Source organism: Martes martes (assembly GCF_963455335.1).
Source record: "Martes martes genome assembly, chromosome: 8".
Classification (NCBI taxonomy): domain Eukaryota; kingdom Metazoa; phylum Chordata; class Mammalia; order Carnivora; family Mustelidae; genus Martes; species Martes martes.
In genome coordinates this window covers 100,927,359-100,937,978 of record NC_137895.1, presented here as the reverse complement: position 1 = coordinate 100,937,978, position 10,620 = coordinate 100,927,359, and the positions used below count along the sequence as shown (strand labels likewise).

Here is a 10,620-nt window from a genome sequence, read left to right as displayed (position 1 = left end):
TCGCAGCTTTGAGCCGACACATAACCACCCGGTACCTGCGGAGACCCGGGGACTCCCATCTGCATTTACCGTCCAGCGCTCATCTGACAATAAAGTTTTATTGAAACAGAATGTTGGGCGGGGGGAAGGCGCCCGTCATTCTTCCTCAACAACCAATCAGAGAGTAGAATGACTGGCCCTTGCGGGAGCTTCACCGGCCGGGAGGGCGGGGGGAGGGGCATGGCCCGCCCGAAACCGGCCTCGTAAGAGCGGAAGTACGGCGCGGAAGCCAGCCATAGAGTTTAGTGGCCAGAGCGACTCTGCAGGGAGGTGGCAGGAAAGGCTCGGAACAGCTGCCGGAGGTGACGGAGCTCCGGCCCCGCCCGGTGTGCTGGAAGACGAAGCTTCCAGGTAGCGGCCCACAGAGTCTGACCCAGGGTACGACGGGGCAGTCGCCGTGAGCCCACGGTCCCTGGGCGGCCTCTTTAAGGGAGGGGGCGGAGCCACGTGGAAGGATCGTGCGGGTGAGGTCACGTGATTGAGGGCACTTGCGGGACGCCATGGAAATTTGAGGGAGCGTTGTCGGGGTGGACACCATGTGACACCCGTTACCCCACTACATCCTGTGCCTTGGGGTTCAGTGGGGTGCACGTGGTGGGCATGGGATCAGGCCCGAGGATGGGGGAGGGGGCGTGGCAACCCTGTCTCAGCCAGGCTTCCATCAAAGTGGCCGATTTTAGGATTTCTAGATCCGAGTTTTAGACTGCTCCATCTCTCATCCCTCATTTGCAGAAGTGACTCAGTGTCTCTGCAGTCCAGCCCCGGCTCCTGTGCTTCCCGCCCTCCCAGTGTTCAGGGGCCTCCAGCTTCACATTTTCTTTCCTTGCAGCTCCAGATATCCTGAGTCCAGGTCCCCCCAGCTCAGTGCAGCCATGAGTGCCGAGGTGAAGGTGACAGGGCAGAACCAGGAACAATTTCTGCTCCTGGCCAAGTCGGCCAAGGGGGCAGCACTGGCCACACTCATCCACCAGGTGCTGGAGGCTCCTGGTGTCTACGTGTTTGGAGAACTGCTGGATATGCCTAATGTTAGAGAGGTGGGTTCCTGGTCTGGAAAGCCCACAGGGAAGCTTGGGGCTAAGTTTGAACTTGAGAATGGGTGGGCAGGGCTCATTTGCAACTCCAAACCATTCAGTTGAACAAGAATACGATGATGATTAATTAGCAGCTGGCAAAAATAAGTAGGCAAGTAAACCTCTTACTTTCCTTTGATGATGATGAATCTGTAAAACCCACTATTTTTCATTTTTAAGCAAAAGAGCGCGTGATTCAGAAAAGGAGACCTGATTCCAGCCTGTCTCTGCCAACATAGTAGCTCTCGATAAGACCATGTCGCCTTGATCAGGTCATTTTTCCTTTAGGACCTCTGTTTCTCTGTTTTCCCTTTAACATTGAAGCTGATACTGCCCTTCACTGTCAATTACAGAAATCAGGTCAGATTATGGGAAGTGTAAAGTCCAGTACAATTGAAAGGCAATAAACATGAAATTGGCATACCCTCCTTCCCTGCTTTGTACCCTTTGTTAATTCCCTTAAGTTAGAGATGCGTCTAGAAGTGTTAGAAGGTCTTTTCCCCGGAAGACATATGGCAAGATGCTAGGAACAGAGCAGAGAGAACTGTTCACGTAGAAGTGGCAGAGTAAACAGTTTAACGTATAGAGTGGGTGGGTCACCAAGATGTATGACTTCACCCCACGTCCTGAGATGCTAGGGCATTGGTATATAGGCAGACTATATTAGGTTTTTGAGGGCCAATGATTGACTGAGTTGATGGATTTTGCCTTTGGGGATCGCTCTCGGGTATGTGGAGAATACTCTAGCTGCCTTCTTTCCCTGCTTTCCTCTGTAGTGGAACTAAAGAGGGTCCATTAAGGTGAACAAAAAGAAGCATTTATTGGGTGCTTGTTTATCTCTTTGCTAGTCACCTGGGAATTCCAAAAAAGTACAAGACACAGTGCCTATTACCCTTCTAAAACTTATATTCCAGTTGCAGAGATAAGATTAATGGATATGGACGTGCAAATTACTTATTCAGCAAGTATTTACTGAGAGCCGAATACATGCCTTGTTCTGCTAGACATAGGTGGGTGGGATACCAGGGCCTGGGTCTGTAATCTTATTGGAAAAAAAGATATTCTTGGGTAACAACCTAAGGGTTTGATCGATTAAGTGCCAGAATGAGTGATCAGTGATAGGAGATGAGTGAGTGAGCTGGCCTGGATGATGAAGCCACTTGGGTGCTAGAAGTCTGACACAGAGGCCATAAATTCCAGTGCCTGCTGAGGCCACGCAGCTGTCAGAGATGAATGAGGCTAACACAGGAGTGTTTGGTGACGTGACAAGAACAGCAGACTGCCTGATGATATGCAGATTCAGAAATACTAAACACACTCAAAGGACCAAAATACAATTTGCAATGTCTGGGTGTGCACGTGCCCACACACACTACTGAACACTCTGAATGTGTTCAATTCTGAATTTAGGGTAAGAATGAAGACATATGGAGGAAGAGGGTATGGTGGATTTCAGCTGGGGCAGGGGGGGTGGGGTAGTGCAAATAAGGGCCTAGAGGTGGAGATGAGGCCTTCCAATGGGGAGAGTGATCAGAGAGGCAGAGAAGTCCTTTTGGTGAGCTGGAAGAGCCAGTGGGAGAGGGGAAAGATAGGGCCAGAAAGTGGAATTCAAAACAAGTGAGGCTGGGAAACTGGAGAGAGGCCCATCCTGTCACCTCTTCCTTCATGTTCCTGCAGCTGGCTGAGAGTGACTTCGCTTCCACATTCCGGCTGCTCACAGTGTTTGCTTACGGGACATATGCTGATTACTTAGGTAACCAGAGGGCTGGAGCTCTGGAGTAGTGGAGGTGGGAGAAGGGCAATTTTTGGAAGGACTAGAAGAAATTCCTGGGAAACCCTTCTACGGTACACAGGGTCAGAGTTAAGATCTGAATTGGCATGGAAAACTGGGGAAAAAAAAAAAAAAAAAAAAAAGAAGAAGCAAGGGAAGGAGGCTAGGGCTTCCCACGAAAGTGTAATCAGGATTTCCTATGCTTTGTCTTTTCTTCCTAGCTGAAGCCCGGAATCTTCCCCCACTCACAGAGGCTCAGAAGAATAAGCTTCGACACCTATCAGTTGTCACCCTGGCTGCCAAAGTCAAGGTGAGTGACTATCTCTCTCCATATACCGCCCCCCCAAGCCTGCCGGGTCTTGAAGGGAATTTCCCTTCAAAGGGCCTGTCTGAAGGGAATTTGCACTCAGACAGCCTTTGCCCACACTGTCACTCTTCTGCCTTCCCTAAACCCCATGTCCCTCCAAGGTCTGTATCTGAGCTCCACTTCCCGCAGCAGCCTTTTGGGCTGAATGGTATTCTCTTCACTTTCTGTTTTGTTTTGTTTTTCATTCAACATTTTTTGCATTTTGGGTTGAAATAGCAACCAGAGTGCCATTCGCTTGTTAATGCGATCACCTTCCTCCTCACTATAGAAAGTCCCACACAGGGGTGCCTGAGTGGCTCAGTCAGTTAAATGTCTGCCTGCAGCTTAGGTCATGGTCGTGGGATCAAGTCCCATTCGAGGCTCCCTGCTCAGTGTGGAGTCTGCTTCTCCCTCTCCCTTGCCACACCGCCCCCCAAGCTGTGCTCACTCATGCTAGCGTGTGCAGGCTCTCTATCTCTCTCAATTAAATAGATAGAAATCTAAAAAAAAACAAAAAAACAACAAAAAAAACCAAAGTAAAGAAAGAAAGTTCCACACAAACGGCCTCAGCTTTCAGATGTGGGGACAAGGCTCTCTCTTCTGGTGAAGTGCCAGGCTTCTGTTTGCCAGTCAGAAGTGCATAACCCAGACATATCTCTGTAGTTCCAGTTGGGTTCAGTTTCTTATTAAATATCCCTCTCCCACCCACCTACATTTTCTCAGCTGTTCCTTGACTTTCCTGTGGTCCCCATGATTTGACCTAAACCAGGCTCTCTGTCGTGAGGTGCCTCTGTGGAAGGAAGTGGGGTATGAACGGTTAAGTAACTCAGACCCCACCCCCACCCCGTGCTCCTGTTACATCAGGCTTATCTGGACCAAGGTCTGTGCTGTCCTGAGCTGTGGCCAGAGGACTGATGCCCAGGCCGATGTCACTTTCTTCCTCTGTAGGGTGGGAGGTAAAGGGTGGTAGGGGAACGTAAATCTTAAATCTTATTTGCCGTCATGCTTCTCGGGAGGTTATTTTTCAGGGGATGGTACTTTAACTTATTTTGCCTTAGGCCCAGCCTTTTAGAGGAATTTAAAAAAAAATCATTACTACTTTTTAAGATTTTATTGATTTATTTGACAGAGAGAAATATAGCTAGAGAGGGAATACAAGCAGGGGGAGTGGGAGAGGGAGAAGCGGGCTTCCCACCGTGCCAGGAACCCGATGGTGGGGCCTGATCCCAGGACTCTGGGATCATGACGTGAGCCCAAGGCAGAAGCTTAATGACCGAGCCACCCAGGCGCCCCTAGAGGAAATCCTTTAGGAGTAGGAGTGGAGGGTGCCTGGGTGGTTCAGTTCTTAAGCTCCTGCCTCCGGCTCAAGTCATGATCCCAGAGTCCTGGGATCAGGCCCCACCATCGGGTTCCTGGCATGGTGGGAAGCCTGCTTCTCCCCTCTCCCACTCCCCTGCTTATGTACCCTCTCTTGCTGTGTGTCTCTCTCTCTCTCTCTCTCTGTGAAATAAATAAAATCTTTATTTTATTTTATTTTTTTAAAGATTTTATTTATTTATTTGACACAGAGAGAGAGACAGATCACAAGTAGGCAGAGCGGCAGGCAGAGAGAGTGGGGAAAGTAGGCTCCCCACGAAGCAAACAGCCCGATGTGGGGCTTGATCCCAGGACCCTGAGATCATGACCTGACCTGAAGGCAGAGGCCCAACCCACTGGGCCATCCAGGCGCCCCTAAATAAAATCTTTAAAAGAAAAAAAAGGAATAGGAATGGAGCGTAGGCAGGGGAGCTGAGGTGGGGATGGGGTGTGGGAGATGGAGGGAAGACTCTTGGAAGCCCTTCTCTGCTGGAGAGCCTCACAAATCCCAGCCCGACCTCCCTGCACCCCAGTGTATCCCATATGCAGTGTTACTGGAGGCCCTTGCCCTGCGTAACGTGCGGCAGCTGGAAGACCTTGTCATCGAGGCAGTGTATGCCGACGTGCTCCGTGGCTCCCTGGACCAGCGCAACCAGCGACTGGAGGTTGACTACAGCATTGGGCGGGACATCCAGCGCCAGGACCTCAGTGCCATTGCTCGAACCCTGCAGGAGTGGTGAGACCCTGTCCTGGCCCTGTTCCTTCTCGTCTCCCTCCGGGAAACGGGGAGGTGCTTTGCAGGGGTGGGGAGGGCTGGGCTGGGCTGCAGAGGTAGAGTCCCAGGGGATGAAGGGAGAGGCGCTCATTCCTCCATAAGCTTCTAAGGGCAGAAGGGAGCAGAGGAGGGCCTGCGGGGCAAGAGGCTGGAAGCGGTGTCCTTGGCATAGTCATTGTGGGGAGCGGGGAGCAGTACTCTTGAGAGGATCCTCAGTGGGGTGTTGGATTCTCACTTGTCTTAAGCTGGATTCATCCCATCGGTCTGTAAGCAGCGTGTCTTAGGCCCTGGGTCTCTTCTGCTTCCGTGTTTCTCTTTGTGTTCTTGTCTTACTTCAATATATCTTTTTTTTCCTTCTCTCCAGCATCTACCCATTATTGTTTTCGGTTCCTCCTCTCACATATTGTGCGTTACTCCAGGCACTTCCCATACGTGTCTTAGGCTGCCTCTCCCCACCCCCCCAGGTGTCTTTGTGGCTCCTGGGACTATTGTTGCACGTGGTTTCCAGGTGCCCTGGCGAGGGTCCCTAACTCAGACAGGGTGTTTGCATGCAGGGTGTTCTGAGTCTGTCTGTCGTGAGTGTGTGATCCCAGCCTCCTGCTGACGCGTCTCCGCTCCTGATCCTCGCAGGTGTGTGGGCTGTGAGGTGGTGCTGTCAGGCATCGAGGAGCAGGTGAGCCGCGCCAACCAGCACAAGGAGCAGCAGCTGGGCCTGAAGCAGCAGATCGAGAGTGAGGTGAGCGGGCGAGGCATCAGGACAGACCTGAGATCCCGAGCCTATGCAGCCGGAGCCAGTTGTCCCAGGTGGAGGGGTCAGGACCGTGGCTGTAGCAAACAGACAAGGTCGGCAGGGCCTGTCGGATTCTGGGACTTCCCTTATTGTCCCCCATTTCTTTCATCCGGGTAGGTGGCCAACCTTAAAAAAACCATTAAAGTTACAACAGCAGCAGCCGCCGCAGCTACATCTCAGGACCCTGAGCAGCACCTGACTGAGCTGAGGGAACCCGCCCCTGGCACCAACCAGCGCCAGCCCAGCAAGAAAGCCTCAAAGGGCAAGGGGTGAGCCAATGTGGCAGGAACCTCTTGCTTCCGGGGTGTCCTGCTTTTACTTCAGAGACCCGGCTGTCCTAACCCCCTTTAGTCGTTTGCATGGGAGTAGATGTGGGGGGAGGCCGCAGGGGTGAGGGGATTCCCTGCAGCCTCTCTCTCTCTCTTCCCCTTGCCAGACTCCGAGGGAGCGCCAAGATTTGGTCCAAGTCGAACTGAAGGGACTGTCGTTTCTTCTCTGGGGATGTGGGGTCCTAGCTGCCTGCCTGTTCTTTAGGAGTCCTCAGCCTCCCTGTGCCCCTGGCCAGCTGATAATCCTAGGTTCATGACCCTTAACCTCCCTTTTCTCTCCCTGACCCCCAAGCATAGATCACACCTTCTCTAGGGAGGAGGCAAGTACAAGTCATGTTTTTATTGGTACTTTTGCTTTATGTGACTTTATTATGTGTCCCATTGTCTCCCTCCTCCTCCCTGCCATGCTCTCTCCCTGTTTCTTTAAAATGGGGGTGGGGGGGGCAGCATCTATCCCTGTTTGTTATTTGTCATGGAGTAGGTGGGACTGCTACTTCTCCAGCACAACCCACACCTGTTTCTTCTCACACCGGCCCATCCCCGCATGCCTAATCCCTGGTTTGTACTCCTTACCGCCCCCCACCTGTCGGGGGCAGCATCCGAAGAGCCATAGGGCTTCTGCCTTTATTCCCACCCGGAGAATCCTGGGAGCCAGTCTGCCATTCTCAGAGTCACTGGACACTTTCATCCTAGAATCCTGTCACACTACAGTTGTTTCCTTTCCTCTCTCCTCCCCTTGGGTCCTGGGAATGCTGCTGCTTCAATGACCCCAGAGCCAAAGAAGGGCACCCATCTCTTGAGATGTTGAGAGATGGCTCTTTCTTAGCCCTGGCTATCTTGGAAAGCCTGATGGCAATCCTGGAAGGATTTATACTTCCTTTTGTGAGTTTGGTGGGGAAGGGAAGGGGATATAGATTGTATTAAAAAAAAAAAAGTATATATATACATATATCTATATATAACATGGAACAGAAATAAATCTATGAGAAGTCTATCTACAAACATGCCCGGAAATGGGTATCTTCTGTCTTTGATATGTGCAGATGGGAAGAAGGCTCATTGTCCGTCCACTCTAAAGCAAAGTGCTGGAAAGAGAAGAGAACCAGGTACTGGGTGCCAGGTCCTGGCCTAAGAGCCAGGAGACCTAGATCTTGAGTCGTGTGACTTGGGACAGATTGCTCAGTATTCCATCACTCACTCAGAAGCAGCAGATACTTGCTGAGCACCAACATGTGCAAAGCACTAGACGTGCAAAATGGCCATCGCTGGCCCTCCTCTCAGGGAGCTGGGCTGCAGCCTGTTGCCTTCCTTCTTGCAGAATTATAAGGGAGAAGAGTTGATAATAACCTTCAGGTTTTGCATCAGAACCACACAGGACTCTGAGATCTGCAGGAAGCAGCAGCAGGCTCCCGTCCACCGTCCAAGGCAGAGCTTCCCGTCCTCGGATGATTGGTCTCCTTGGTCTAGCGCACTGCTGTGCACTCTTTTTAGAATTGCAAAGCTTGGGGCACCTGGGTGGCTCAGTGGGTTAAGCCTCTGCCTTCGGCTCAGGTCATGATCTCAGGATCCTGGGATCAAGTCCCGCATCGGGCTCTCTGCTCAGCAGGGAGCCTGCTTCCCTCTTTCTCTCTGCCTGCCTCTCTGCCTCCTTGTGATCTCTCTCTGTGTGTCAAATAAATAAATAAAGAGCAAACATTCGTGAGGGGAAAAAAAAAAAAAAGAATTGCGAAGCTCTAGTGTGAGGGACAGTTGGCCGACCCCCGACCCCCACTTGCACGTGAAGCGGTTGCTTCCTGAGGGTCCCAGTGTTGACTGAGGTGCTCTCCAGAGATTGTGTTTTTCTCTAGGTGGACATCTAGCACAGACCACTCTGTGGGCGCTAAAGGTTTCAGTCACAGAACTAGAAAGTGGGGTGGGATCCTGAGGTTTTGATTAAAAGTGGGCTGGGCGAGCGTCTTGTTTGGAGGGGGCTGTGCAAGCTTACTGGGCCAACTGGGAATTGACACTTCTGGCTTCTTGGTTTGGCTTTGCCCTCTATGAGCTTGTTGAGCCTGTTTTGTCTTGGTTCTCAGTCTCTACCTCTGCAATAATCCCCTTCTTCCTCCCATACCCTTCAATGCGTAGAAGTTGCTAATTCCTGGCACTTTGAACCTGTCCCCCCGACTTCCTTCCCCAACTTTTCACTTGAACTTAGTATCTTGTTTTCTTGGAAGCTAGTTCCAGCTAGTGGCTGCATAACTTCTCTCAGCTCTCTAGTTCCGGCCTTCAGTGGATGGCTCCAGAGTCTAAGTGTGGGCTGAGCTGGGACTGCCTGGCTTCACACCCAAAGCGGGAGAGGGACCATTCACATGGCCCCAAGGACATGCAAAGTCAGTCTGTCTTTGACTTAGAGGGATGGGGTCTTGGCTACCAAGGTATGAAGAAGGGGGAGCAGATTATTTTGGGGCTCAGTTTTTGACCATGAAACTTGGTTCAGGATTTAGAGATTCCATGTACAACCAAGCTCAGGGCGCCAGAATATTTCCAACCAAGAATCTTAACCACCATGGACACACTCTCACACACTGATCCCCTGGGGTACAGCAGTCTTAAGTGGTCTTATGGCTGGACCGCTGTAGGAAGAGGAAGAGGAAGAAGACTTGCCTTTATGAGAACTCAGAGTTCATGCCCATGAAACCGGTGACACTTAAAAGACTATGCCAAAGTGTCTGAAGCTAAAATCAGCAACTGGACTAGTGTAAGTCTTCATGCACAAGAGCAAAGACAATGTCTACAGTCAGTATTCATGAAATCCCGTTGAAGAGAGTTTGGGAATTCTCCGTTTAGATGCGTTTTCCAACAAGAATGAATAGAAGGGAGCTTTGGGCAGTCCAGGCAATGTATTAGTTATCCAATATAGTGTAACAAATTACCCTAAAATTTAGTGGCTTAAAAATACACATTTGGGGTGCCTGGGTGGCTCAGTAGGTTAAGCCTCTGCCTTCCACTCAGGTCATGATCTCAGGGTCCTGGGATTGAGCCCCACATCGGGTTCTCTGCTCAGCAGGGAGCCTGCTCCCCCCCACCCCCCGCCTCTCTGCCTACTTGTGATCTCTGTCAATAAATAAAATATTTAAAAATCATTTATAAAAAAATAATAACACATTTATTATCTCATTTTCTGTGGTTCAGGCATGTGGGCACTGTTTTCTGCCTCAGGGTCTCTCACAAGGCTGCAATCAAAGAGTTAGCTGGAGCCATGTCATCTCAAGGTTCCAAGGGGAAAGATCTCCTTCCATCCACACCCAGTGTGTCAGCAGGATTCACTACCTCAGGTGGCTGGACTGAGGAACTCGTTTCTGGGCTGGCTCTTGGTCAGAGGCAGCCCAGGTATCCCCCTCTATCAGAGCAAGAACCAGAGACATCACATCAGGAAAGCAGAATCAGTCTTGTAACCTAATTGTGGAAGAGGTATCTCATCACTCTTACCAGTCACCAGGTCCAGTCTACTGACTGTCAGAAGGCAGGGATCATTGGAAGCCATATTGGAAGTTGCCTACCACAGACACTGTTTCTGTGGGCCACCAGCATCAGAAACATCAGGGGAGCTTTTGAAAATGCATATTCCTGGATCCCGCTCGCACCCCAGTTCCTACTGAATTAGAATCTCCAGGATGTGGATCAGAAATATGCCTTCACTGTCCTCATTGACTCAGCTCTGAGCTGAGAAGTCCCATTTATATAAGCAGACTTGCCCAGATTAGTGCCAAATTGGATCAGCTGAGAAGGCTTCTACTGTAGGGCCTTGGAGGACAGGTATGGAGATGCAGGGTCACCATCTGGAAGAGAAGGATGTGCAAAGGCGAAACTTTGAGTACAGGAGAAGAGAGAGAATTTGTCCTTTGAGGTTCTTAAGTATATGATTAAGTAATTGAAAGTGTGGTAAGTGCTGAGAAGTATAGGGTGACATGAAAGCATTTAGCATAAGGATCTACATCTTACCTGGGGTCAGGAAAGCCTTTTTCAAGCCTTCTACTTTCCAGTGAAAATAGAAGCCCTAGTGGCAGTTGGCCTGACGAAGGAAGGGAGGATGAGCATTCTGGGTGGGAAGAACAGTGTAATGAACACCTGGCAGCGTAATAAAACCCTAATGTGTGTTATACCT

At 50.6% G+C, this 10,620-nt stretch overlaps 1 protein-coding gene across 8 annotated transcripts; it reads left to right on the top strand.

Moving 5' to 3' along the window:
• Positions 1 to 256: 256 nt before the first annotated feature.
• COPS7A (COP9 signalosome subunit 7A) lies at positions 257 to 10,620 on the top strand. Of its 8 annotated transcripts, none has more exons than XM_080810468.1 (8): positions 257 to 390; positions 869 to 1,073; positions 2,787 to 2,862; positions 3,102 to 3,190; positions 5,116 to 5,318; positions 5,988 to 6,093; positions 6,265 to 6,416; positions 9,648 to 10,620. In XM_080810468.1, the coding sequence occupies exons 2-8, from the start codon at positions 912 to 914 to the stop codon at positions 9,913 to 9,915; spliced, it is 1,056 nt and encodes a 351-aa protein (XP_080666594.1). In that variant the 5' UTR covers positions 257 to 390; positions 869 to 911; the 3' UTR covers positions 9,916 to 10,620. The 8 variants fall into 8 exon arrangements, with proteins under 8 accessions (XP_080666594.1, XP_080666596.1, XP_080666595.1 ...); XM_080810470.1 differs by lacking the exon at positions 9,648 to 10,620 and adding an exon at positions 6,584 to 6,824; XM_080810469.1 differs by lacking the exon at positions 9,648 to 10,620 and adding an exon at positions 6,584 to 6,824 and having other exon boundaries at positions 257 to 417.

Coding starts and splice junctions, on each gene's coding strand:
- COPS7A (XM_080810468.1), top strand. CDS start 912: ATGAGTGCCGAGGTGAAGGTGACAGGGCAGAACCAGGAACAATTTCTG. Junction 6,094..6,264: donor AGCAGCAGATCGAGAGTGAG/GTGAGCGGGCGA, acceptor TCATCCGGGTAG/GTGGCCAACCTTAAAAAAAC. Junction 6,417..9,647: donor AAAGCCTCAAAGGGCAAGGG/GTGAGCCAATGT, acceptor TCTGTGGTTCAG/GCATGTGGGCACTGTTTTCT.